General features: G+C 57.0%; 2 protein-coding genes across 2 annotated transcripts; both read right to left on the bottom strand.

The window, feature by feature from the left end:
* Positions 1-1,181: 1,181 nt before the first annotated feature.
* On the bottom strand, positions 1,182-8,466 carry LOC102444017 (prostasin-like). Its single transcript, XM_075928848.1, has 5 exons — positions 8,409-8,466; positions 6,261-6,279; positions 2,591-2,862; positions 1,982-2,151; positions 1,182-1,454 (listed from the first exon to the last, which is right to left on the bottom strand). The coding sequence occupies exons 1-5, from the start codon at positions 8,464-8,466 to the stop codon at positions 1,191-1,193; spliced, it is 783 nt and encodes a 260-aa protein (XP_075784963.1). The 3' UTR covers positions 1,182-1,190.
* Positions 8,467-13,318: 4,852 nt separating this feature from the next.
* Positions 13,319-22,285, bottom strand: LOC102443778 (serine protease 27-like). Its single transcript, XM_025190318.2, has 6 exons — positions 22,228-22,285; positions 21,811-21,837; positions 19,813-19,975; positions 19,190-19,461; positions 15,136-15,305; positions 13,319-14,167 (listed from the first exon to the last, which is right to left on the bottom strand). Exons 1-6 carry the CDS (start codon positions 22,283-22,285, stop codon positions 13,835-13,837), a joined length of 1,023 nt encoding a protein of 340 aa, XP_025046103.2. The 3' UTR covers positions 13,319-13,834.
* Positions 22,286-27,290: the final 5,005 nt, after the last annotated feature.

The raw sequence follows: 27,290 nt of genomic DNA, 5'->3' as shown, positions 1-27,290 counted from the left end.
TCCTCCACCCGCCCCATCCGCCCCCCCCACACAAACACAACTACCTCGCTACGCATAGTCTCCTGACCCTGCCCTGTGTAAACTGATCCATGGTTACCTAACGTTTGTAATCACTTTCCATTTAGATTTAATATTGTAACTGTTTGATCTCTAGTCACCACTCAGAAATCAATCACGCTCATTGGTAAGCTGGGTGCTTCTCTCTCTCTCTTTCTCTTTCGCTCACTCTTCCTCAGGGGGTGTTTTGGGTTCCCCATTCGCTCTGCAACAAGGCTTCTTGTCCCCAAGCGAAAGATCCCTGGAGGGCCCACAGTCCTGTGAGTTTGCTCATCGTGTGGTTTCCCGGTGAATGACTGTGGTGTGGGAGTGGGGATGGGGGTGTTGAACCCCCTGAGGATGGCAGCTTAAAGTGCTGTTAAACAGCCCACGGAGTCCAAAGGCCCACGAGGGAGCAGTGTGGCGTTGCTGTGAACCCAGCCTGCTGAGTCCAGGGACATGGGAGGGGTCAGCGTGTGGGTGCTGAGTCCCCAGTCCTCCCAGACAGGCTGTTAGTGGGGTGAGCGTCCGGGTGTTGCTAAGGAGGGAAGACCCCGTCCTGAGGACCCTAGTTCCTGCAGGGGCGCGTGTTCGTTACTATTGGCTGTGGAGGAGCCAAGTACGGCCGAGTTATTTCCTGCTTCCCACGCCGTCAGCCCTGGCTGACGTGACTGGGCGGCAGGTTTAACGCCAGGAACAGGAGCGGCTCCTTCGCACGCTGCCCTGGGGAATTCCTCGCCAACGGCGTAGCTGGGTGCAAAAAGAAAGAGCGACATTTATGGAGTACAGGTCCAGCGCTGGCTACGAGCCAACGAGAGAAGCCCACGCCCTGGGAGTCCGTCCACTTCCGACTGACACGCTGGGAGCCGACGCAGGGCAGGAGTAAGTCAGGAGGCGCCCTGTTCTTATGTTCGTAGTGTAGGGCCCGTACCCAGATCCCTGAGGGATCAGCCCCGAAACAGCAGCGGTGGCACTCGGAGCAGCTCCCCTTCCAAGAGCAATCGGCTCAGGCTCTCGGCACACTCAGGCCTGCGGGCGTTGCTGGAAGCTCACAGGTCTTCTCCCATCTCCACCTCCCCTGCGCTCAGACCAGGCAGGATTTCACTGCTGGCGACCAGAGGGGGGAGATTTGGGGGCATCCCAATAGACGGGGCTCACAGTGACGTCAGGAGAGTGGTGAAGAGAAGTATGTAGGGGCTGAAGGAGGATCTGGGGGCAGTTAGCCCTGATTTGCAGTTCCCCGTGGTGTTGGCTTGGCTCCCGGAGCCAACGTACCCCCATATCCATTCGCTGTAAGTCGCCATCCGGATATAGACACTGGGCCGGTTGGGCCGGCCACAGCCATCCCCCCAGCTTACGACTCCCATCAGGAGCCAGGTCCCATTGTAGTCGCAGGCCAGCGGCCCCCCAGAGTCACCCTGGGGGAGCAGAGAAATTGGGATTAGTGAGGCCCCCTCACCCTAATTAGACAGTTTGGCCCTTTGCAGATCTAGCCACGTGGCCCCTCCCATGGCACCTGCCACATATTTTGCCACACCCACGTGAGAAGTGCAAAGAGCCTGGTGTACCTCCCCCAGTACCACATGCACACCTTTCCCTGAAGGGTGCGTTGGTGGCAGCGGTGGGATCCCTAATACCTTCACAGCAGGAAGTGTGGCTGTGTTCTTCCTCTCCTGCTGGGGACAGGCTAGCAAAGCTCCCCAGAGCTGTGGGGTGGGAAGTGGACAGCCTCCATAAAGATGCCTGGGGTGGTTTTGGGCTCTTTGCTGACTCGGGATATCCCCGTTCTCTCTCTTTTCAGAGGGAGATCTAGCTTTTTTAATGGCAGCAGAAGAGTCTATGCTTTCCTGGCACTGGGGTGTAGGCGCGGGGCTGTGACTCCACATCTAAAAGCCAGAGCTGCTCCTTGTGAAACTCCACAGCCGCAGCCCCGAGCCCGGCTCACCTGGCAGGAGTCCCTCTGCCCTGCGGCGTCGCCGGCACAGACCATGTCGGGTTGGACGGGGTCCCTGCCGATGCTCGGGTCTGGGTCGATGTTGTAGAGGGCGTTGCAGGCTGCCCTTTCAATCAGCTGGACCTGAACCTCCTGCAGCGTCCTGGGAGGTGGGAGAGAGACTGGGGGGAGGGGGGAGAATTGGGGGAGTGAATCCATCCCGTCCTGCAACCTGCCCCCAGGCCTGACAACTGCCCATCCCCATCCCCCTCCCCAGCTGCACCCTCGCCCCCCAGGCAGGCCCCCTCTCCATCTCCTCCCCAGGCCTCCTCCCATCCCCACCAATAGATCCATCCCCTGTATCCATTCCCCACCTCCGCCCAGCTACCAGAGCCGTGCCGAGCCTGCAGGGCCCAGTCTGCCCCACACAGGGTGTGCTCTGCAGGCAGGGAGCCAGAGCACACCTGTATCTCAGACCCAGGTTCCCCCCTCAGCCCTGCAGATGCCCCATAGAGGGCTGGCAGGGGACAGCAGAGAGTTGGACGTGCAGTAGTTAGAGATGCTGCAGGAGTCACAGGTCTCAGGGAGCAGAGGGGCAGCGCCTCCCCCAGGGGTTCTTACCCTCCGTGCCTGTGTTCCCCCAGCCGGTGACCCAGCACGTGTGGTCCTCAGGGATGGTGTCGGAAGGGCCTGGCAGGCAGATGGGGCGGATTTCGTCGGTGTATCCCACCGCCTCCACCAGCTGTACCAGGGCGATGTCGGCTCTGTGGGGCTCCTTGCGGAAGTTGGGGTGGAGAATGAACTGGTTGATGTTGGCCGAGATCCGGCCTGGGGAGGGGTTGGAGAGCTGGTGCTCCCCCAGGTTCACTTGGTAGGAGGAGGCGAGGTCAGAGCTGGGGGGGAGGAGAAAAGGATGCTGGCATGGCTGGCAGACCTAGCCAGAGAAGCAGGTGGGTCTGCGATGGGTGAGGCGAGACCAGCCACACTGCAGTTCCCCGTGGGGTGGCTCAGCTGGAACAGGCCCAGGTACTCACAAGTCGAAGCAATGCGCTGCCGACACGACCCACTGGGCCGAGACGAGGGACCCCCCACAGTGGTGGTGTCCATTGTACTGGAGGCTGACCTGCCACGGCCACCGGCCCCTTCGGGCGTCCCCACCCCCGACAACTCGGACTGAGATCCTGTGCCGGGCGCACCCTGGAGGGGAACAGCATGGACATGGGCGGAGCAAAGAACCCAGGGTCCTGTCAGCCCCTCCTCCTGCTCTAACCACTAGACCTCTCTCCCTCCCTAGAGCTGGGGAGAGAACCCAGGACTCCTGGCTCCACCTCTCATGGCACATGTCCAGGGCAGCAAAGGCAGGTGTTCTTCTGTGGGCATGTCACGTTACTGGATCTCGAGGGGAGCAGCCAGATCACTGCTGCACCCATAGGTGGGGGTGTTGGCCCCAAGAATGGCATAGAAGGGGGCCATGTGGGGTGTTGAATAGAAGCTCACTGTCTGCTGATCCTGTGGACGCTATTGATGGGTACGTCTACACTACAGCGCTAGTTCGAACTAACTTAGTTCGAATTAGTTAATTCGAACTAAGCTAGTTCGAACTAACGCATCTAGAACTAAAAACTAGTTCGAACTAGCGTTTTGCTAGTTCGAACTAGTAAGTCCACATTGAGTGGACTCTGAACAGGGCTTAATGATGGCCGGAAGCAGTGCCGGCAGGGCATAAAAGGAGGACTTAGAGCATGGAGATACTGTCTCAGGCTAGCCGAGGGCTGCGCTTAAAGGGTCCCGACCCCCACCCCGGACACACAGTTCTAAGGGGTGCCCCGCTTGCAAAGAAGTTCTGGCTTGGAGTGCCCTGAGTGCCCACACTGGGCACATCACACCACTCGGCCATCAGCCCGGCTGCACTTGCCGCAGGCTGCCATCTGGGGAGAGGGAGTAATTGGGGGGCTGCAGGAGAGCTTCCACCCCCAGAAGCCCGCAGAGCCAGCCCAGTCCTCCCCATCGGGGGCTCGTACCCCATTCCTCCCTCACCTCCTTCCACTTGCCCTTCCCTAGCCCCCCTTCTTATTGATGTACAAAATAAAGATAACGTTTCTTCCAACATTGACTCTGTCTTTATTGAAAAAAACTGGGGGAGACTGGGAAAAGGAGGTGGGAGAGGGGAAGAGAAAGGCTGGGAGAGGGGAGGGCAACTAACATGATCAGGGGTTGGGAACAGGTCCCAGATGAAGAGAGGCTACAGAGACTGGGACTGTTCAGCTTAGAAAAGAGGAGACGGAGGGGGGACAGGATAGAGGTCTCTAAAAGCAGGGGTTGGGTGGAGAGGGTGCATTCAGAAAAGTTCTTCCTGAGTTCCCATAAAGAAGGACTAGAGGACACCAAAGGAAAGGAATGGGTAGCAGGCTTGAAACTAGTAAGAGAAAGTTGTTGTTCTTGACAAAGCAAATAGTTAACCTGTGGAACTCCTTGCTGCAGGAGGCTGTGAAGGCTACAACTAGAACAGAGTTGAAAGGGAAGTGAGATCAAGTGATGGAGGTTGGGTCCATGGAGTCCTATTAGCCAGAGGGTAGGAGTGGTGTCCCTGCCCAAAGTTTGTGGAAGGCTGGAGAGGGATGGCACGAGACAAATGGCTTGGTCATTGTCTTCGGTCCATCCCCTCCAGGGTCCCTAGGGTTGGCCGCTGTTGGCAGACAGGCTACTGGGCTAGATGGACCTTTGGTCTGACCCAGGACGGCCATTGTAAGCTCAGGGCTCAGGGTCGGGGGTCTCAGTGGACCCCCTTGATTTTCATGCACACCTGGTCCTGGGTGGCCAGGCTGGCAGCTCTCCTGCCCTAGCTGGCCACTTTCCTGTGCCTAGTGCGGAGATCGTGGACGAGGTCCACGATGTCCGCACTAGCCCAGGAAGGTGCCCGCCTCTTGCGGTCCAGGGCAAGCTCCCGGGAGCCGCCAGCCTGGTCCCGGCAAGAGGGGGTGGGCTGGGGGGCATCGGGTGGGTGGCTCTGTGCTGTGCCAGGTGCAGGGTCTGCTAGCTGGGTGCTGGCAGGCTTGCACCTGGCACGGGCACCGTAGCCAGCCCGTGCCCCTTTAAGGGGTCCGGGGCCGGGAGGGGGGCATAGAGTTTCCCTGGTGTTGGCCAGAGTGGCCACCAGGGAAACCTGGGGAGGGCTAGCCTCCCACTAGTTCGAACTAAAGGGCTACACAGCCCTTAGTTCGAACTAGCTAGTTCGAACTAGGCGTTAGTCCTCGTAAAATGAGGTTTACCTAGTTCGAACTAAGCGCTCCGCTAGTTCGATTCAAATTCGAACTAGCGAAGCGCTAGTGTAGCGCATAGGAAAGTTAGTTCGAACTAACGTCCGTTAGTTCGAACTAACTTTCTAGTGTAGACATACCCGATGTGAGTGTAGAATGTCTGTGTGTGTAGGTAGGAATCTGTAATCTGTGTGGAAACTGAATATTTCTCTGCATGTGGTTGAGCATTGGGCAGAGCCCGGCCTGTGGACATGCTAATTAGTGAGGCCCTGCAGGACAATGGCACTCGATGGGCCAAGGACACACCTAAAGCATGAGGGCGGAGGCCTAAGAGCTGCAGCAGAGATAGGCTGACGGCCAGGTGACCGGCTGCGGCCAAGGAGAGGCCAGGAAGGATGTGTAAAGAGGCCATGTGCGGGACTCCATTTTGGTTCTCAGCTCAGCACTTCATCCCAGAGGCAGCAGTGCAGGGATCGAAGAGCCCGGAAGACCTGTGAACCCATCCTGATGCTAGGATGTGCAATAAGAACTTTTAAACCAGCAGCTGCAACATCTCTGCTAGAGCCTGCATCGAGGACTGGGAGATTCGGTGCATGTAACGTACTAATCTTTAACAACCTGACTCTCAGGCTTTTCTTTCTTGTGATAATAAACCTTTAGATAGAGATTCTAAAGGATCGGCTCAGCGTGATTTGTGGTAAGGTCCAGAGGGTAAATTGACCAGGGATCTGTGGCTGGTTTCTTGGAACCGGACAGAACTTGTTCGGGGTAGGTGGGATTGGGTGTTAGGACCCCCCCACCTGTGTATGAGGCCCGGGGCCATCTGGGGCACGGATATTGCTGGGGTGTCGGAGGGGTTTTGCTCGGGAGGCTTCAGGCAGGCAGCTGAAGCGCTCGGTGGGACTGGTTTGTGGCCTGTTTGGAGAAGTCACCAGTCTGGGGTCTGTAAGGAGCCCCGGATTTGAGCAATTCGCCCTGAGCGGATGCCCTCAGCTATGCCCAGAGATGGCCCAGTCTGTCACAGGGCATCTTACCTGTGTGATTCCAGCTCCCCTGAGCACCGAGTAAAGACAGAGAAAAGAACGATATTAACGTGTAGGGTGGGTAGGGAGCAGGCATTTCTGGGACCAGAAAAGGAGTATGGAGGGCAATATGGTCCAGTAGCCCCACCCATAATTTCCAGCTCCGCCCATTGCCCCAATCAGCACCAGCCACAATTCTTAGCCACATTGTCATTTGATTTGCCATCAGTAGGTTCAAGAATCAACACTCCCCAATTGATCTGAATGGGGCAGCTCAGGACGGAATCCAGGTGGGAAGGACTTGGTGGGGGAGGGGATCTATTGAGAGCCAAGGGGTTGGATCCCTCTGTTATTTACTGGCCCAATTCCATTCCCCCAAATCATATCTCCCCCTGTGAAGTATGTGCCCTCCCCCCACTTTAAGACAATTGCCCATGGCTATAAATATGCATGACTCAGAGATGTGTTATGCAAAACAGCTCATGTAACCTGCCACATTTACAGTCTCAGTCTCCTGAACCTGTCTGTCTTATTTCGGGGCATGGATCCTTCTTGCAGGTGAAGTTAGAAGTATGCAAGGTGCATCTTCTGTTCATTCTAAATGTGTGGATGAGGGCCATTACTGCTGCTTTGGGAACTTAATGGCTCGGTGCTCAAACCAACAACCCATGAATGGGGTACGTTTTCCTGTAAGACAAACTGTGGTTGGCCCTAGGAAGCCATATGACCTGACCACCTGGTACCGGACTCCATCTTGGATCTGGTACTTTTCCATGGGGTTAGAGAGACTGAACAAAGGATTCCCGCTCTGGGAGAAACTCTATTTAAGGGAAGCCACCAGCCTTTGTCTGGGGCAGGCCTTTGACACCACCTGGAGAGGAAACCTGAAAACAAAGACCTCTAACGAGCTGGGAAAAGCTGTAGACCCAGGCCGGAGTTACGGGCAACTCGCTTGGAGCCTTTTCCCTGAGCTAGGACCAGCTGTCCAGGGTAAGTATGTGCATGTAACAAGTTTCTCAGTGGATTAGAATGAGCCGTGTCTTTTGTTTATTTTGGCTTCGTAACCTGATCTGTCGCGGCTCCCGTGCGAGCTTTTAAATCCTATTTATATCTCCTGCCTATCTGAGAGGCGTGTCTGTCGGTGCCTCTGTGTGTCTGCCTGTCCGTTGAAGCACTCCGAAACGGCGAGCGCTAGGACCACCCAATGCCGTAGGCAGGGTCCTCTGTTCCTAACTGACAGCCAGGCAGGGTTTGGTTGTGCCAGGGCAAGGGGATGGGCGGGGAATTGGCTTGCGGCTCAGAAAACCAGGCAGAAAAGAGGCGGGCGAAAGGGGCTCGCTAGGGATGCACCTCCCTCCATCAGGGACTGCCCCAGCCCTGAGCCTCCTACCCCCATGCATCATTTAAGGGGGGTGGAAGCTGCCCCACGTTCATGCAGGGACATGGCTGGCTGTTCCCCTTTGTCAGGGAGCGAGGGGAAAGCCCCCAGTTTTCTGCATTCCTCATACTGGCCGGGGGGATCCAGGAGAGAGGAATCTGGACCTGTCCCAGCCGGGGGGCATGCCCCCCTCCCCGGCTGTGTCCTGTGGAGCCGCAGCAGCCATGGAGAGGCGCTTCTCACCTGCCCCAAGCTGCAGCGGTGGGAGAGGGTTGGGGCTGTCGTCTCTCCCCGGGGCAGCCTGCAAACTGACCCCCCCCTCCCCCAGCCTCGCCCCAGGGCAGTGATTGAAATGCAGCCGGGACATTTTCATTTCATTTTCCAAACAACGAAGGGGAATCGAGCGAAGGAGCCGAGCAACGCGGGGAAATCTCCTAGTACGGAACGAACCACGTTTGGGTCTCGCTGTAAAAGTTTTGCCCAGACTCGGGCGGATTTGTTGGGAGTTTTGGTCCCTTTTACGGCTCGATGTCCTGGCTGTGGAGCCCTAATCACCGAACCGGCTCAGCGTCCGTGTTGCTATGAAAGGGGGGGGGCCGTACCCCAACTCTGCACCTTGGCTGGGGGGTGGCCCAGCAGGACAGCATGGTGGGGAGCCCCCCAGGGCAGGAAGGCGGGGGCCAGGGGCATGATCAACACATTGGGGAACACCCCCAAGGGGATTTCTGTGACCCAACCCATCCTAGTACAGACTGGTCCCTACATCCCCATCCCAGACTCACCCAGCTGCACGGTCATCACCAGCAGCACTAGAACCAGCAGGGAGCGCAGACGCCGCATGGTTCAGCCTTCCCCAGGCCTGGCTTGGCCGGACGCAGCTGCCTCCATCGCTCGGCTCGAGGCCCGACTGGAGAATAAAAGTTTTGGGGCAGGTTTTAAGGGCACCTGGGTGCCCCTCCCTGGCTGTATGGTGAATAATGGGGCCTGATTTCCTGGTAACCGCAGCAAGGAAAGAAACGCTGCTAAATTCAACATGCTGAACAGGTTGTGACTGTGTTCGTTCAGCTCTGCCCGAGGTCACCCCAGCGCGGGCTTCCTGGAAGAGCCATCGCAAACATGGGATGGCCCAAGTCACGCTGAGGTGTCCTGTGGGGATTTTCACTTCCCCGTGCCATTGCCAATGGAGGGTGCCGAGAAGAAAGAACCAAAAATAGTCCCAAGCACAAGGAGACGGCCTTCCTGGAGTAGAAATGACAGTGGTTGGGGGGTTATTGGTTACCCAACTCCTCGGCAAGGAGGGAGAAGAGGAAAGCCAGCCATGGAGGACCAAGGCAACCCGGTGTGGGGAGAGACACATACGCTGGAGGGAAGCTCAGAGGACAGTGGAGGAGCGGGCAGGGGATGCCTGGGTACCAGTGGACCAGCCACGGCCCAAGAAAGCTAGCGAAGTGGGCAACACACCATGGACTGGAAGGTGTGAGGCAGTGGGGAGTTTGGGGGGCTCAAAGGGGGGGTGGCATATGGGGGGGCTCAGTGCCCGGATGTTACTGGTTTAATGGGACAAGGGGGGGGGGAGTTTGTTGTTTCAGAGAACAGCCTGGAATTGGAGCCGGGATGTCTGGGACCCTGGTGACCCCAACCCTGCTTGGAGGACATGGCCAGTTCTGGCCAGACGACAGACAAGGGAATGCAGGGGGGACCCCGGCAACCAGACCAGCTGGTCCCAGGAGGGGAGAACATTGGACGGGGAGGGAGGCGGAGAAGAGGGGCCAGGTGACCCTCTTACCTGGGGAGAAGACAATGGATTTGGGGGGGGAGGCTGTTGCTGGGGTATTGGAGGCTCTGCTGGGAGACGGGGGCTGTTTTTGGGGGACGGAGTGGAGCAGGCAGGACTCAGCTGGCTGCAGGGGAGACTGACGTGGGGCTGAGGGCCAGGCTGACTGGCCTGAGGGATCCGTTGCTGTTCAAAGCTCAATAGACCCTCCTGTTTGGGGCTGGCTGGGAGTCGCTCTGGTCAGAAGAAAAGGGGGGCGCTGTTCCTTCTGGGAGCGGAGGCCCCGGGGTCCAGACAGAGGGGACCCCCTAAGGGGCTCACAGCAGGGGCAGGTGGCTGAAGACCCTGAGAGGCGCCATCCCGGAGGCGGAGGGGCGGACCCCCAGGTGAGAAGGGCCCCCCAAGAGAGGGTCACTGCACTGGAGTGGACTCCCAGAGGAAGGGTGTCTCTCTGCCGCTGGAGAGGGGGGGCTCCCCGGGAAGGGGGGGATCCGCCCAGGAGCCGAGGGGCCGAGTGTGGGCACCACCTGTGAGCGGTGACAGAAGGAAAGCCATGAGCTGAGCGTGAAGGACGTGGGGTGCCCCAGGGAGCTCTCCCCACACATCTCCCCAGCAGTGAGAAACCGGAGCCAGGGAACGGCACACGGGCGTGCGGGTTGGTTTATGTAAGGGGACTGTTACCCCTTACTAAAACTCTGTGGGAGTTTTTTGGTTTACCAGCTTCAGAAGGGGAAGGGTTCACGAGACTGACAGACCCCAGAGACAATGGAAAGCAGCCAACACTCCAGCTCAGCCTGACTGACAGGTTGTAAGTGGGGATTGTTCTGGCTCTGTCTCTGAACAAACAAGCTGTGTGCAGAAGAGGTCCTGCAAAGACAGAGAGCTGAAAGAGGAGTACAAGAAGAAGTCCTGCAGCGACAGAACCAGACACAGACAGGCCAAGCAGTGCAGACCCTGTGTTGAGCAGCAGACTGGCAGTGCTCAGAAAGCCAAAAGGAACAGAGAAACAACACAAGGAGCTGGAACTGGCCAAGCAGCACAGCCTGCAGCTGGATGTGGTGAGCTACTGGGACCTGCAAAGTGTGGGGAGAGGCTCTGGACTGGGAGAGGGGTCTGGCCACTTAGAGATTGAGGCTGTGTGGTCACTGCCAGTGCAAGCGTGTCCAGCCTGCAGCCCCCCTGCAGCACATCCAGGGCTTCTAAGGAAGAGACTGTGAACTGTCCTTACACTCTGCAGACTGCTGTGTTGATGTCCCTGTGCTACAGAGCAGGGCTGTGTGTTCCCATTTAACCATTCTCATTGTTTCTTATTCTATTCTCTTTAATCAGTTGATGTTTAATAAATTGTATTTGCTTTGAACCTTATGAAGTGATCACTGGGCCAAGAAGGCCTGCAGTGTAAAGAGAGCACCTCGGAGTGGGGACACCCTAACTCCTGCCCCTAGTGACTACAAGGTCAGGGATTAAGCCCCAGGAAACCTGGGCCCAGCCTTGTTGGGGTTTTGAGGGCTCTGCTACTCAGGAGAGTGGAGGGGGAGCCCTCAGGATCAGGGAGCCGTGGGGTAAAGGAAGTGGGAGCGGGGACTCAGATCCTTTCGCTGGTCCATTTCACCGGGGTGGTATAGAAGCCAGGAAAGTTCCCCACAATAGCGGGATCATTCCCCCGCTTACATTTATCTAGCCCTGGTGCTTCTTGTGCTCCTGGCAGCTCGCCAGCTTTTCGAGAAATCCGTCACGTGCTGGAATATGCAGTTTGGGGTGCGCCCAAACCACTCACTCGTTCTGACTGAATTTGCCAAACGGTTTCAGAGAAAGACTGCTAAAAAGGGGAGGGGGGGCGTTTCTCTGACACTTTCAAAAACAAAACACCAAAAGCCCACACAGCTGCATGTTTCACTTGGAAGCAAGATTTATTTTGAAAATGATCTGGATGGATTTTAAACATATTAATGTAAAAGGGAAAGAAAGAAAGAAAGAAAGAAAGAAAGAAAGAAAGAAAGAAAGAAAGAAAGAAAGAAAGAAAGAAAGAAAGAAAGATTAAATGGAAAGTGCCCAATGACAGTTGACAGACCGGGTGTAAGTCAAAGATGTGCTGTGCACCGTTTAGTCAGGCGGAGGGGAAGGAGCAAGGAAGCCCCTTTGTGTGGTGAGAGCCGGAGGCAGTAGAAGCCACCGCCCAAGGCAAGCAGCCAGCAGAGGCAGGCGGACTGAAGCTGTAGGTCTGAGGGGCTGGCGGCGAAGCCGGTATGCGAGATTGGAGACTCGGCAGCCCGTGAAGAAGCGGTGGGGAAAGAGAGGGCGCACCTTGCAGCACCGGCCTGGCAGGCTTTGTGGCCTCAGGCGTTTCTGACTGAGAGAGCCGCCTGCCCCTGGGGGTTTGTTCCTGCTGGGCTCAGGGACGCGGGGCTCTGCGTGCCTGCGAATAAACAGGGGCGCCGCACAGAACAGACCGGATTCATGGCAACCGAGAATCTGGCGGGGCCCAAAGACAGGGCCAGCGGGCCCACGTTCCCCTTGTCCTCCTCCCCGGGACACCGGGGATACTGAGCCGGGGCTGGTTCATCGCCCCCAGCCTCCCGCGGCCGCTTCCCTTGCGCAGTGTGAAAATGGAAAGGCAGGAGGGTGTTTTCCTGTTCGCTGCGTGGGGCGGGGCCCGGGAATTGCTGAGCGAAGCCAGGCGTGCTGGCACCGTCCCCGCATGACTCACGAGAGCGGCCCAGGAAGGGCACCCGGCGCCCCGCCCAGAGCGGCCCGTCCGCTGGCTGTGGGGCTCACATTACAACCCAAACGGAGCCGTGGAAAGCAAAGGGACTTCACGGGCGGACAAAACGCTGGCGCAGTTCAAGCACGGTCAGCGTCTGGGGAGCGACCAGCGTAACGGGGCCTGGGCGAGGCGGGGGGCTGGGCGGCGGCTCTCACAAGGAGGGGCCCTGCACTCGGCTGGGGGTTTATATGGAATCGCCCCCAGCCCCTTGGTCAGAGGATACGGAGCAAGCGTTGCTCCATGAAAATGGGCGGCTTTTTCCTCAAAAAAAAGGGGGGAAAAGAGAAAAACTTCGACCTGCATCCTGCCTCCTGCCAACCTTGGTCACAGCCGGCAAGGGGACCCCAACGCACTCCCCACTTGGCACCCGGCCAGCGCAGAGACAGCGGCCAGCTCCCTTACGGACACAACAGCACATCGCGGCTATTAACTCAACCGGGGGCGGGATCACCCTTCCCCACACACACCGGCCTCGTGGGGGGGGTCAACCCCTGTTCTGCCCCCCCCGCCCACTTGGCCCCTTCCCCCAAGGGCCCGCCCCCACTCCCTCAAGCCCCACCCCCTTCCCAAAGGCCCCACCCCCACTCTGCCCCTTCCCCTCCCTCCTGTGCCCTCTGCGCATCACTGAACAGCTGATCTGCAGCACCCAGGAAGTGTGAGGAGGGAGGGGAGAGGCTGATTGGTGGAGCTGCTGGCGGGTGGGCGGTGCTGAGGGGAGTGAGAGGAGCTGATTGGCGGGTGGGCGGTGCTGAGGGGAGTGAGAGGAGCTGATTGGCGGGGTACCAGGGGGTGCTGTTTGTTCCCCACACACAGTGGGTACCCACGCCCTGTGCAGTGCACAGCACTGAGCCGGTGCTGGCCAATCACAGCTCAGGGTTGGGCCGTGGGCGAGCAGAGATGCCTGATCCCAGTATGGGGCTGACACCCTGCTAGGTGGGGTGGGCGGAAGCGGCTGCTGCAGGGCGGGGCTGAGCTGCCCTCCCCCGCCTGGACAGGACCCGCCCCTTCCTTTGCCGGGCCGCAGGCGACATTTCAGACTCACTCTCATACGGAGGCAGCAGCGCAGGGCAGCAGCCGGCTCCCGGGGAGCAGGGCGGGAGCCTGCGTGTAACCCTGAATGTTAACCAATCAGCCCAGGCCCATCAGTTCACCCTTTTTATACAATTACACTTCCACATCCTAGTGTGTTCACCATTATTACACGTTCACACCATGGTGTGTTCACCATTTACATGGTTACACTTTCACACCCTAGTGTATTCACCATTTTTACACAATTACCCTTGTGCACCCCATGTGTGTTCACTGTTTTAACATTATTATACTTTCACACCCCTTGTGTGTTCACCATTTTAACACAATTACACTTTCGCACCCCTAGTGTGTTCACAGTTTTTACACGATCACACTTTCGCACCCCCTAGTGTGTTCACTGTTTTAACACAATTACACTTTCACACCCCTAGTGTGGACAGATCACTCCGTCCCATCCCCCCTTGTTAGCCCAGCACATCTCTTCAATGGCTGCTTCTGAAAAGCAAAACCCAGAGCACGCGTCTCTCTGCTGTTGGGGGGAGCCGCCAGGCGGTCTCCTGCCCGCTCGTCAGTGTGAGCGTTGCCTCTGCCCGTTCTCCCTGTCCGTGTGGGCGGGGGGCCCAGTCTAGGAGGGGTCAGAGGGCGAGAGGCAGAAGCCCAGCGAGGAGCAGGACCCCGGGCAGACTGGCAGCGGGACAGGCACCGCTCCACAAGACGGTGGTCCCCCTTGGCAGGACTGTGGTCGCGGGGCTGGCTGTGTTCGGAGTGAAGTTCACCTCCAGGAACGTCACACCCGGCACGTTCCCCTGTATCCACTTGGCGTGGGCATTGGGGCGGTTGTACACCCCGGGGTAACCGGGGGCAACACTGACTATTCCGTTCACTGTTGTCTTCAGCAGCCAGCTGACAATGCCAGCAAGGTACCAGGTCCCGCCCTCTTCACACACCAGGGGTCCCCCGGAGTCCCCCTAGAGACAGGGAAAGAAAAGGGGTTGGAGGGAAGGGGGCCAGTCTCCATCGTCCTCCAGGGCGGGGCGGGGGATTCTCCATCCCTCGATGGCTTCACCCACCCCGGCTGGCTTTCGGGGAGAGGCCTTATCCAGACTCAAGACTCCCGGCTCATGGGTGGGGTAACCAGGTGGGATCCTGGTCCGGGCTGTACAGCTGACCAGACTGGACAGGCCGCTGGACCCTCTGATTTTATACAGGCTGGACTCAGCACGCTTGTCTCCACACTGGGGAATGAACTCAAGGCTCCGCCCCTCCCTCCCCACCCCGAAGTCCCGGGGTGGTGGGTCCCCTGAGAGCATGGTGAGCAAGACACGAGAAATTCTTCCGCTCTGCGCCGCGTGGATCAGGCCTCAGCTGGAGTCTTGTGTCCCCGCATTCCAAGAAAGATGAAATTGGAGAAGGTCCAGAGAAGAGCAACGAGAATGATGAAAGGTCTAGAGAACATGAGCTATGCGGGAAGCCTGAAGAAATTGGGCTTGTTTAGTTTGGAAAGGAGAAGACTGAGGGCCATGATGGCTTTAAAGTATCTAAAAGGGTGCTACAATTGTTCTCTTTGGCCTCTGAGGACAGGACAAGAAGCAAGGGGCTTACACTGCAGCAAGGGAGGTTTAGGTTGGACATTAGGAAAAAGTTCCTAACTGTCGGGTGGTCAAACACTGGAATAAATTGCCCAGGGAGGTTGTGGAATCCCCATCTCTGGAGATATTTCAGAGCAGGTTGGACAGACACCTGTCAGGGATGCTCTAGAAGGTGCTCGGTCCTGCAATGAGGGCAGGGGACTGGACTCGATGACCTCAATGTTCCTTGCCCGTGCTTGGATTCTATGAGTCTACGACACCCAACACCAAGGCGACAGGGGGGACCTGCCAGGCCCAGTGCAGCAGCTGACCCGAGAGAAGCCCCCGTGTTGGCCAGCGTTTCTCACCGGCGCCGTCCCCTTGTCGCCTGCCATGCTGCCGGCACACAGCATGTCCTCTTTGACCGGGTTGTCCCCTGCCGGCTTCTGCAAGGCTTCCCGGAGGCAGGCGTTGCAGGCCGCCGTGTCCATGAGGAACACCTCCAGCTGCTGCAGCCTCTCCGGCGTGGAAGGGGTTTCTGGAACAAAAGGCCCGGGGACAGGTGACGTGCCTGGTGTGCGTGGAAGTGGCACCTACCGTGGTGGCTTTCGGGGTCTGTCGGAGGTTCCCAGCTCAGGAGGGGAGGGGGGGCATGGGGTCTGATGGGGTAGAGCAGGCGGGGCTGGAAGTCAGGTCTCCTGGAGGTAGCCCTAGAAATCAGAAGGGGAGCAGGGTCTAGTGCAGGGGTGGCCAACCTGTTACAAAGAGCCAAAATAGCGGTGGATGAAGCACAAGGAGCCGAGGGAAAGAAGCTGTTGAGAGAAAAAAAAAAAAAGCTGCCCCTTTACGAGCCGCGTGTGGCCCAAGCAGGCTTCGGTCCGCTGCCCCGGCAGATCTCGCTGCGCCAAGCGGCGCCCTGCCCGGACAGGGAAAAAGGGTCAGAGCAGGGGACCGTAAGGAGAACGGTGCGGGAGCTGCAGTTTTCCCTTTGAAGAGCCGCAAGCCACGGGTTGGTCACCCCTGGTCTAGTGTGTGGGTGCACACTCACACACAGCCACCCAGCACACACACACACACACACACACACACACACACTCACACACACACACACACACACACACCCAACACACACACACACTCACACACATCCACCCAGCACACACACACACACACACACACATCCACCCAGCGCGCACACACACACTCACACACACACACACATCCACCCAGCACACACACACACACACACACACACACACACACACATCCACCCAGCACACACACACACACACACACACACACACACACACACACACATCCACCCAGCACACACACACACACTCACACACACACACACATCCACCCAGCACACACACACACACCCAACACACACACACACACACATCCACCCAGCACACACACATCCACCCAGCACACACACACACAGACACACACACACATCCACCCAACACACACACATCCACTCAGCACACACACACACAGACACTCACACACATCCACCCAACACACACACACACACACATCCACCCAGCACACACACACACACACACACACATCCACCCAGCGCGCACACACACACTCACACACACACATCCACCCAGCACACACACACACACACACACACACACATCCACCCAGCACACACACACACACACACACACACACACACACACATCCACCCAGCACACACACACACACTCACACACACACACACACACACACATCCACCCAGCACACACACATCCACCCAGCACACACACACACACCCAACACACACACACACACACATCCACCCAGCACACACACACACACACACACACCCAGCACACACACACACACCCAACACACACACACACACCCAACACACACACACACACATCCACCCAGCACACACACATCCACCCAGCACACACACACACACACAGACACACACACACACACACAGACACTCACACACATCCACCCAACACACACACACACACACATCCACCCAGCACACACACACACACACACACACACACACATCCACCCAGCACACACTCACACACACACACACACACCCAGCACACACACACACACACACACACACACACACACACACACACTGAGCATCCGCACAGCTCCATGTACTGGAATGACGAGATCACGTCTTTGCAGGTTAGACACACACCTGTCAGGGATGATTTAGAGCAGGGCTACTTAACACACGGCCCATGGGCTGCGTGCGGCACGTGGCCCGTTGGCTTGTGGCCCGCAGTGTGGTTGGGTTTCCGTGGGACTCAACACACGGCCCGTGGGCGGGATCCTTTGAACGTGGCCTCCTCTGGGAACACGCTCCACAGCGGCGCGGCGTCTCCCAGGGGGGTCGAGCACTGAAAGACGCAAGCGGACGGGCTGGCTGGAACAGACGGGGACAAGGTGGCGGTGTTTCTAGCCCTCAGCGAGGAGGTGCCAGGAGCACTGGGGCATTGTGGGAAGTGCTGGCTGCTCAGCCTAGTGGGCGGAGCCTGAGAGGGGCTGACTGGCTCCCACGGGCCACGTTTTGTCCAGCACCGCGGCTTAAGGCTTAATCTTTGTATTCATTTCCATCAGTGTGAAGGAAGCGATTTGCATATATTTGCATATATATTTGCATATATATTTGCATGTATATGGAACTGCACTAAAGTTGCAGCCTCGGCACGTGCTGTGAGTATCATTGTGGCCCCCTGGGCTTCCAAAGTTGAGTAGTCTTGACTAGAACCATGGCTTCCCAAACTGGGGGCATGAAGAAATTCCAGGGGGGGGTGCGAAGTGACCCAACCCTCCACTTCAATCCCCCCCCCCCCCAAGAAAGAGCCCCGTCCGTCTGTCCGCTCAGACACCCGCAGCTCCGGCTGGCTGGGGCAGACTTCAAAATGGCCGCCTTAAAAGAGCAATGCCCGTTCTGCTCTTAAAAGGGCATTTTGTTTTTCAGCCCTGGTCAGTCATTTTTTTTTTTTTTTGCTCAGCAAGTTTTGCTGGTATTTTTTTGGGGGGGGGGGCATGAGGTTTTCTGAAAAATCAAAAAGGGGGTGTGATGCTGAAAAGTTTGGAAACAACTGGACTAGATGGTGCTTGGTCCTGCCGTGAGGGCAGGGGACCGGACGAGATGACTCTCGAAGGCCCTTCCAGTCCTCGCGTTCTCCGATTCTCTTCTATAACCACAGAGCGGTGCTTATGGCCATGGCTAACCATATAAAGGTGCCTGCCCAACTGCACAATTCAATGATTTCTTTATGATTTGTTGAACATCGTTCCTGCTTCTTTTTAAGGGTTCCTTTTATTTTCGCCCGTTTGCAATTTCAGAGTTCGCAGAACCAAGTTTCAGCATTTTCTTTTCACGTTAGCGACGTCAGTGCTCAGGGCTGGAGGCGATTAGGGGGGCTAGGTACTAATCATTTAATGACAGTACAGGCGGAGAGGCAACAGGGTAGAACCCCGACCCCACAAATTGTCAATATCCCACATCAGAAGACACGGCGCGGCAGTATCCTTCACTCAAAGACGTCCTCAAACAGCGTTTTTCTTTTGTGGCCTCTCTGTACATTTCAGTGATTGCTGATGGAAAAAATGATGTTGGGTGGTGTGTTTGGTGGAATTAGTACTGACTGACAACAGTCACGTCCTTCCCTGGCTGTGTGTAATGGGGCCTCTCTAGCTGAGCAGCTATATGCCTGTTTGGCTGTATGACCATATACAGATGGCTATATAACCCTGGGACAGAACAACGTCATACGTATAATTGTAGATCCTCCATGGAGTCATCTAGCACTTCTTTGAAAGTTCTACTTTTGCCCATCACACAACATCCCCTGGCAAGGAGTTCCGCAGGTTGACCGTGCCTTATCATAGAATCACAGAACACTAGAACTGGATGGGACCTTGAGAGGCCATCAGGTCCAATCCCCTGCCCTCGCAGCAGGACCTAGCACCATCTAGATCATCCTTGCATGAAGAAGTTCCTCCCTTGTCTTGTTTTAAACCAGCTGCCTACGAATTTTATCGGGTGACTCCTGGCTCTTGTGTTCTGGGAAGGGGTAAATAGCGCTCCCCCATTTGCTTTCTCCACACCATGTGTGATTTTATAGACCCCTATTGAATCCCCACCTTATAACTCTGTGACGATACGAGTGAGTCTGGAAACCCATATAACAGCATCTCCAGGGCTGTATAACCATGTAACCAATGTCCCTGCTAATCTTTTTGCATCCACGTGCAGAATAATTTTATGTGCACTGAAGAACGGGCGGATGTGCACCACCAGGAGAAACACAGATCTACCTGTGGGTGCTTTGCTAATCAGATGGGCAGCACTGGTCTCTCACCCCGTGCTGGGTCCTAGAGCTCCTCCCCTCGCTAACAGCGACGCGTCTGCCTCACCTTGTGGGCGAATGTTCCCCCAGCCAGTCACCCAGCAGGGCTGCCCGGCAGGCACACGGACGGCGGCATCAAGCAGGCAAATGGGGTGGACGGCTGCTGTGAACGCAAGCGGATTCTCCAGCTCCAGCAAGGCGATGTCAGCAAAGAACGAGACGCCATTATAATCGGGATGGGGGACAATCCGCTTCACCGATAACGATGCCTGGGTGGGGGTCTCAGGGACACTCTGGTTTTCCCCCAGGTGCACCCGATACGCAGAAGTGGCTACAGACCTGGATGCAAAAGACCCAATTAGAGAACAGCTGCCCGGCAATGCCTCATAGGGTTGGCTCAGTTAGTGGTGAGATGCAGCCACCTCTGGGGCAGGGTAGCTGGGGAACAGCCACGTATAATGCTGCATGGAGATGGCTTGTGTAGCACTGAGATGCAGCCACTTCTGGGGCGGGGCGGCAAGAGAACAGCCACACATAACACTGCACGGGGATGGCTTGTGTAGAGCTGAGATGTAGTCCCCTCTGGGGTAGGGCAGCTGGGGAACCGCCACACAGTGGTGCTGCGCAACAAGATGCCAGTGGAAAGAGAGAGGAAGTCATCCAAGCAGCTGCCCTGCCTGAGGTACTCACGGAGCGAAGCAATGAGCTGCAGACACCACCCAGCTCTCGGAGACGAGCGCACCGCCGCAGATGTGGAAGCCGTGTCTCCGCACGCTGACCTGCCAGGGCCAGGCCCCATCCGGGGCATCTTGACCATTGAGGATGCGTCCGGAGACCAAACGCTTGCCACACACTGGGAAGGAAAGCGGGAAGCTGCATTATCCCAGGGCCGGGAGCTACCATCCGCAGTGGAAAAACAACGAGGAGCCTGCTGGCTCTTTAGAGAGGAACCGATCTATTAGGGCGTGAGCTGTCGTGGGTAAAGCCCACTTCATCAGAGGGAGTGGAGTGGAAGTTACAGCCGCAGGGGCGTATAGATAGTTAACGAGTCGGACGTTGTAAATAATTACAGGTGTTACCCAACCAATGAGATTGCAACTCAGTCTCCTTCCCAAGCCACCAGATGAACCCAGGAGTCCTGATTCCAAGCCACCGGCTCTAACCCACGAGCCCCCTCTCCACTCCACTCAAGCCACAACACTTGACTTGCAGCCAGAGGCTGGTAGCACATGGCGGGGCAGCTACAGCTCGTATTTCACTTGGGGCACGTTGCCGGCCTGGTTCCAACTTCCACAAGCACTTTGACGTGTTCTGGAGCGACACCTCCCGCTCCAGTGTCTGCATTGCACCGTTACCCCTGTGCCTGGTGGGAAGGAGCCTTGTTTGTGCCCGCCTGGGAGAACTTCAGAACGGCCATTCTGGGTCAGACCAAAGGTCTATCTAGCCCAGGCTCCTCAATGTCACAACATCCTTGGGCAAGGAGTTCCACAGGTTGTCTGTGCATCGTGTGAAGGATCTTCCCAGACATTGGAAGCCGCAGGCTGGCAATTGACACACCAGACTTTCTTACCCTCCAGTGCCCAGGGCCCTGTCTCCTGCACTCCCCCAGTGCGCACCACTCTGCTGTCTCTGTGGGCCCCCTCTGCCGAGACTCTCCAGTGGAGAGGCCAAGGGAGGCTGCCCCCAGGGCAGCCCAGTTTTCAGACTCCCCATCAGATTTGGACCACAGCCTCCTTTGTACCCCTTGCTCTAAAACAGCCCAGAGCAGGGCTAGGAAGAGACTTCTTCCTGGGGTCTCTTCCCACCCTGATCGTCTAGGAGTCTGTGATTTCCCTGCCTACACACCTCACAATAACCACAACAATCAGCTCGAACTCAGCCTTCAGCAGCGATTAAGAGCCTCATTCAGCATCACTGGCTGGACACCGACATAATGTGGCTGGCAAAATTTGGGCCTGTGTATGTCACAAGTGGCCAGGGAACAAAGAAAGAGTAGGCGGGGCTAAGATTATTATGGGATCGTGGCTACCGTGGAGGTTAGAATAAGGTCGTCTTGGGAGTAGGGGCACAGTTAAGGTTATTGTGGGGTTAAGGTTATCCTAGGGGTAAAGGTTAAGGGCATCAAGGGGTTAAAGTTATTGTGGGTGTCAGGTTCTCATAGGCTGGAGGCTGTCTCAAGGGAGACCAGCCACTGAAAACAGAGAACCCTGCATCTCATTGAAATCACGGGGTTAAATCAGAGAGGCAGAAACACCTGGGTTCTCACAGTTCACTGGCACAGCCCCGGGGCAAGTAAAGATCCAAGTATTATTTACATAAGCAAATTGAATTACTGCGTGCCATGATGAAGAAAGAAAGAAAGAAAGAAAGAAAGAAAGAAAGAAAGAAAGAAAGAAAGAAAGAAAAATCTCGTTTTTCAATCTTTACCCTAACTCCTCCCACCCCCGAAATTTTTTTGTCTTAACTCCAATGATAACCGTCCACCTCTGATGCCCTTCACTCTAACCCAATGGTAACTTTAACCACAAGAAAGCCTTCCCCCTTCTCCCTAACCCCAATATGTCCGCTTCTCCACCTTGCTCCTACCCACTATGCTCTACTGCCATCCTACAGTCCTGGCTCCCAGCCTCATTCTCAGCCCATATGCCCAGGGCAGGTGAGGCTGGCGTCTTGCTGTGGGTGTCTTACCTGTCTGGTTCTGACTCTCCTGAGCACCTAAGGAGCAAAGAAGGCAAAGATACAGATGTCTGTGAGGTAGGGGGAGTGATACACAGTCATTGCTACACATTATACATGATCCGCAGAGTGTACCTGGGGGAATGGGTGCCCGTAGCTCCACCCACAGTTCCCAGGCTCCGCCCACTCCCCCTTAACAGTCTTACTGTCCTCAGTTAAAAATATAGCAGTCACCCTCCAGCTTTCCATCAGTAGGTTCCAGAGTTAACAGCCCCCCACTGATCTGAATGTGGAGGCTCAGGAGTGAGTGTGGAAATCTGAGCAAGATGGGCCAGGGATTGGATCCCCATGTTATTCGCTAGCCCAATTCCCTCTCCCACGAGCCAGTTTCCCTTTCCCCTCCCCATGGGACTCAGTTTCCCATCTCACCTTGAGCCAGACCCAGCAGCAGCAGCGCTCTGGCCACGGGGGAGCTGAGATTCCCCATGATCCAGCCTCACGGATCCTTTCTTAGCTACCACCAGCTGCCTCTGTGGCCGGGACGGAAGCCCGGTGGGGCAGGAACATGCTGAGGCAGGTTTTTATAGCCGCAGCCTCCTGCCGCCGCCCTCCCCAGAATAGACGTGACCCATCCCTCCAGGAACCCACAAATGCCGCGGCGTTCAGCATCAGTGCAAGCAGGGACTGTCCTCCCGTTCTGCCTGGAACCGCCCCAGACTGGCAAACCCCACAAAGCTCCAGCTGGCTGAGCTATGACATGGGGAGGCCACGAATGACACCCAGAGCAGAGCTTCTGGCAACACGGCCAGGCTGGCTTTCAAAAGACCCGACCACGGTCCGTTAAAAATGTCCCCCCTTCTTCCCCGTCCGACTCGGTCTGGCTTCAGTTTCCAGCCCTTGAAGTCCAGTGAGAACTTTATGTGCTAGACTGAGGAGCCCACGATTACTCAAACGGGTAGCAGAGCACCCACTGCCAGCATATGTTTCTACTGGTGGTGCACGCACACATCTTGGGGCGCACAATAAAATTTATTCCGCACAGGGATGAAGAAAATGGAGGCAACAGAGCTGTGCACCCTGCACAAGGCTTGGAGGGGTTCTGCTGGCCAAATGGTCCAATTTGCTGCCCAAGCTGCACTTGTGAAAGGTGCCAGTGGGCAGGGATTCAAGTAGAACGGGGTCCGTGGAGCAGGAAGAGGCGGGTTCTGTATAAACCAGCTGGCGACAGAACGGGCAGGAAGGAAGTAATCGCCAGTCACTCCCTGGGAAGAGGGAATGTCGCTGGGGACGGCCCAGGAAGGGAGCACCAGAGAAGCAGGCGGGGAAACGCAGTGAGATGTGGGGAAGGTCTGGCCTCTGGGGAGAGCCAGCCTGCACTTGGGTTCAGAGTAGAGGGCAGCAACGTTCCCTCTAATATTTTCCATCCTCGTGCAGACTTTTTCCATCCAGTGTGGAATAAATTTTACGAGCACCAAGGCATGTGCAAATGTGCACCACCCATAGAAACAAAATACACTGGGACAGGCTGGGAGGCATTGGAACCTCTTCTGGGTGGCCGCACAAGCTTAAAGGGAATGTTGAAGGGCGGGCCCAGGTCCCCCTCCCAACCAGTGATGAAGCAACACCGGCAAAGAAGTGAGAAGAAAGATAAGAGCAAATAGGGTTGCCAGGTGTCCGGTTTTTGCCTGAACAGTCTGGAAATTGTGTCTTCTGTCTGGTAAAAAAAAAACCCAGAAAATACCAGACATGTAAAATATCCAGTATTTTCTTTCTCTCTTGGACGAAAGTCTGGCAGGACCGTTTTTCCACTGCTGCGTCTTGCAAGGGTGGGGGGAGCATGGAGCGTGAGAATTTAAAGGCACAGCATCCCTATTTTTTTTTTTTTTTTTTTTTGCTCAACCAATTTTTTCCCCCATCATGTTTGGGATTTTTTGTGAAGGTCTCTGGCAAGCCTCACAGAATCATAGAACACTAGGACTGGAAAGGACCTCGGGAGGTCATCGAGTCCAGTCCCCTGCCCTCATGGCAGGACCAAATACTGTCTAGACCATCCCTGACAGACATTTATCGAACCTGCTCTTAAATATCTCCAGAGATGGGGACTCCACAACCTCGCTGGGCAATTTATTCCAGTGTTTGACCACCCTGACAGTTAGGAACTTTTTCCTAATGTCCAACCTAAACCTCCCTTGCTGCAGTTTAAGCCCATTGCTTCTTGTCCCAGCCTCAGAGGCCAAGATGAACAAGTTTTCTCCCCCCTCCTTGTGACACCCTTTTAGATACCTGAAAACAGCTCTCATGTCCCCCCTCAATCGTCTCTTTTCTAAACTAAACAAGCCCAATTCTTTCAGTCTTCCCTCATAGCTCATGTTCTCTAGACTTTTAATACTTTTTGTTGCTCTTCTCTGGACCCTCTCCAATTTCTCCACCTCTTTCCTGAAATGCGGTGCCCAGAACTGGACACGATACCCCAACTGAGGCCTGGCCAGCGCAGAGTAGAGCGGAAGAATGACTCCTCGTGTCTTGCTCACCACACACCTCTTAATGTACCAGTGTCACATTTCGCTTGTGGTCCTCTCTGACCCCTAGGTCCCTTTCTGCAGGACTCCTCTCTAGGCAGACTCTGGCCAGGCCCCAAATGTTGGTGGATCCTCTTGGATGAACGGAGGAACGTCTCCGTCCATCCCGGGGCATTGTCCAGGCCAGGAAGGGACCGGCTGTTTCGTTTGCCTTGGTGTGCAGAGCAGGAAATCGCTCCGGTTTTCTCTTTTGTCTCCCGGCGGCGCCCATCAATGGCTGCTGATCCCTGGCCCGCTGGCCTGTTTGCCGCACCCCGTTCCCCGCGGACAATTAACTCTGTGATGTCATCAGCATACGGAATGCCCCTCCCTCTAGTTGGGGCTAGATGGAACCCCGGAGTCCTGACTCCCAGATTTCCCGCCCCCCCCACCCTTCTGTAACCACTCACCCCCACTGCCCTTCCCGGAGTTTGGGATAGATCCAACGCGGCATTCAGAAGCCATCCTGTTACAGACCGGACAGAGCCGGGCCGACCTGTCGACTCTAAGAAGGCTTGGCAGAAAACGTCCCTCTGTTTACTTCTAGGGCGAGTGTCCCACTGGGGTCTGTACAGCGCCTGGCGTAACGCAGAGCGGATCTCGACCGGCGTCTGTGCCGCATGGTGCATAGCGGCGGCCCTGCGCTTGCCCCGGGTTTGTGCAGTCCCCGAGTGCTCTGGGAGAGACCCGTCGGACAGCTCCCCGAGAGGCCAGGTCCATCCCGCCGTACGTCCCTAATCCAGCCTCCATGCCGTGTTGCTTGCACAGTGATGGCTACAGGGACAGGGAGGGCGTGAGGACCGGGGCCTGGTGTGACAGGTGACGCGGTCTGTCTGCCCCGCGGGCGAGGACGGGCTGGTGGGCGTGAGCGGGTCAGCCGCAGAAGCCCAGGGAGGAGAAAGGCCCTGGGGAGGGCGGCCCAGAGAAGGGCACTGCTCAGAGTGAAGTTCACCACCAGGAACTCCTGGATCCCCCCATTGCGGGCATGGGGGTGGTTGTAGACCCCATATTAGGCAGGGGGGTCCCGTCTGCTGTCCATGACCAGCGCACGGTCCCAGCTCCCAGGGGTTAGACGCCAGCCTTCCGAGCCGGCCCCTGCCGCGATTTTAAGGGGTGGCGGCCGGAGCCCCGGGCTCCTGCGTATTTTTGGGCCCTGAGGCGACTGCCCCCAGACCCAGGCGACAGAGCTGCCCCAACGCCCCCGTGTACTCAGCACGAATCACGTCTCCTTAGCCGGGCTGGGCCCCGCGGCTGCTGGAATCCTGTCCCGGAGCAGGTCTGTCGACACGGCACCTCCGGCTTCCGCTGGGTCATAAACCTGCAATGCACGGCCTGGGGGCTCGCCTGCCGGGAGGGGGGCCCCGTCAGGAGCTGGCTGGGAACGGCTCCATGGGAAGTCGCCAGCTCTGGGCAGGGCGTGGGGTCTCCTGCGTGGGAGCTGGGGGCACCCGGGTTCCCTTGCCGGCTCTGGGAGGGGAGAGGAGCCTAGTGGGTAGGGTAGCCATGCGTGCAGGGGGGGGCGGGCAGAGGGCCAGAAGATTACAGGGCCAGCAGGCTGGCCCACCCAGATTCACTGGGGGAGGGGGGCGCTTTAGGGGGGTCTGAAGCGCCCCCCTTTTGGGCAGGGAGCTGGTTTCTAGAAAGGCAGGGCGATGAAGGGACGAAAGGGCTTGTCATTAAAGTCCCCCAGGGAGCATGAACTGGTCTCAAACGCAGCCTGAAGACGGGGCAAGAGGGGAGTTTGGCCAGGGAGCTGAGCGGCAGGGCTGGGTACACTGAACACCCAATGTCGGGGGGCTGATTACCCGCCCCCCGGACAGTCCCACAGAGGCGTACGGCCTTTGGGGGCCAGGCCGGCAGAACGGGAGGAGCGAAGGGAGGCAGATGAGACACCGCAGAACGGTCCCAGCCCCGGCCACGGAACAGCTCGGCTTTTAATCCCAGCACGGCCCCTGGCCCCTTGGCTGCGTCTAGACTGGCACGTTTTTCCGCAAAAGCAGCTGCCTTAGCGGAAAAACTCGCCAGCTGTCTACACTGGCCGCTTGAATTTCCGCAAGAGCCCTGACGATCTCATGTAGGATTGTCCGTGTTCTTGCGGAAATACGATGCTGCTCCCGTGCGGGCAAAAGCCCTCTTGGGAAAATGCTTTTGCGCAAGAGGCCAGTGTAGACAAGGCGGTATTGTTTTGCGCAAAAAAGCCCCGATGGCGAAAAGGGCGATCGGGGCTTTCTTGTGCAAAACCGTGTCTAGATTGGCACGGACACTTTTCCACAAAAAGTGCTTTTCCGGAAAAGCGTCCGTGCCAATCTCGACGCTCTTTTCCGCAAATGCTTTTAACGGAAAAACTTTTCTGTTAAACGCATTTGCGGAAAATCCTGCCCGTGTAGACGTAGCAATAGTGTGACCCTTCAGACAAGTCACTTCCTCGGGTGCGTCCCCTCGTTCCACGGACCCTCCTCTTCGCTTGCTGCTCTGCAAACACGCCTGCCGGGCCCGGGCCTCATGTGGGTGCCGTTAGGGGCAGGAAAGGCCATCTAGGGCAGGAGGAGGATAAAGCGAGGAAGAGTGTTACGCTGTTCTCAGGGTGGATCGTTCCCAAGCGCTGACTCTGCAAAAGCAGCATACCCTGGCGAGAGAGAATTTAGCTGCCCCGAAGCGTGGGGCTAGGCAGGGAGGGGAAAGCGACACAACAGACGGACGGACGCCCGTGGCCAGTCGGCACCCAGGAGGTGTCTGAGCGGGCAGGCGGCGTAGGAGCCTCACGCAAACAGACACAAGGCTCCTGGGTCCTGCCAGCCAACGCTTTCTCCGCACCCGTTCCTGGGACGGAGCCAGCCGCCCAGGTCAGGGCACAGCCGATAAACACTCGCCCCACAAGCAGCACCAACCTCCTCCTGCCCCCAGACCGCCCTGTGCCGGGGAGGCGGGCGAAAG

Source organism: Pelodiscus sinensis, chromosome 4, assembly GCF_049634645.1.
Source record: "Pelodiscus sinensis isolate JC-2024 chromosome 4, ASM4963464v1, whole genome shotgun sequence".
In the NCBI taxonomy this organism is placed as follows: Eukaryota; Metazoa; Chordata; order Testudines; family Trionychidae; genus Pelodiscus; species Pelodiscus sinensis.
This window is presented reverse-complemented; position numbering and strand designations above follow the sequence as displayed.

Coding starts and splice junctions, on each gene's coding strand:
- LOC102444017 (XM_075928848.1), bottom strand. CDS start 8,466: ATGCGGCGTCTGCGCTCCCTGCTGGTTCTAGTGCTGCTGGTGATGACC. Junction 2,152..2,590: donor GGGGAACACAGGCACGGAGG/GTAAGAACCCCT, acceptor CCCTCCCCCCAG/TCTCTCTCCCACCTCCCAGG. Junction 1,455..1,981: donor GGCAGAGGGACTCCTGCCAG/GTGAGCCGGGCT, acceptor CTGCTCCCCCAG/GGTGACTCTGGGGGGCCGCT.
- LOC102443778 (XM_025190318.2), bottom strand. CDS start 22,285: ATGGGGAATCTCAGCTCCCCCGTGGCCAGAGCGCTGCTGCTGCTGGGT. Junction 21,838..22,227: donor GCTGCTGGGTCTGGCTCAAG/GTGAGATGGGAA, acceptor TTTGCTCCTTAG/GTGCTCAGGAGAGTCAGAAC. Junction 19,462..19,812: donor GCAGCTCATTGCTTCGCTCC/GTGAGTACCTCA, acceptor TTTTGCATCCAG/GTCTGTAGCCACTTCTGCGT.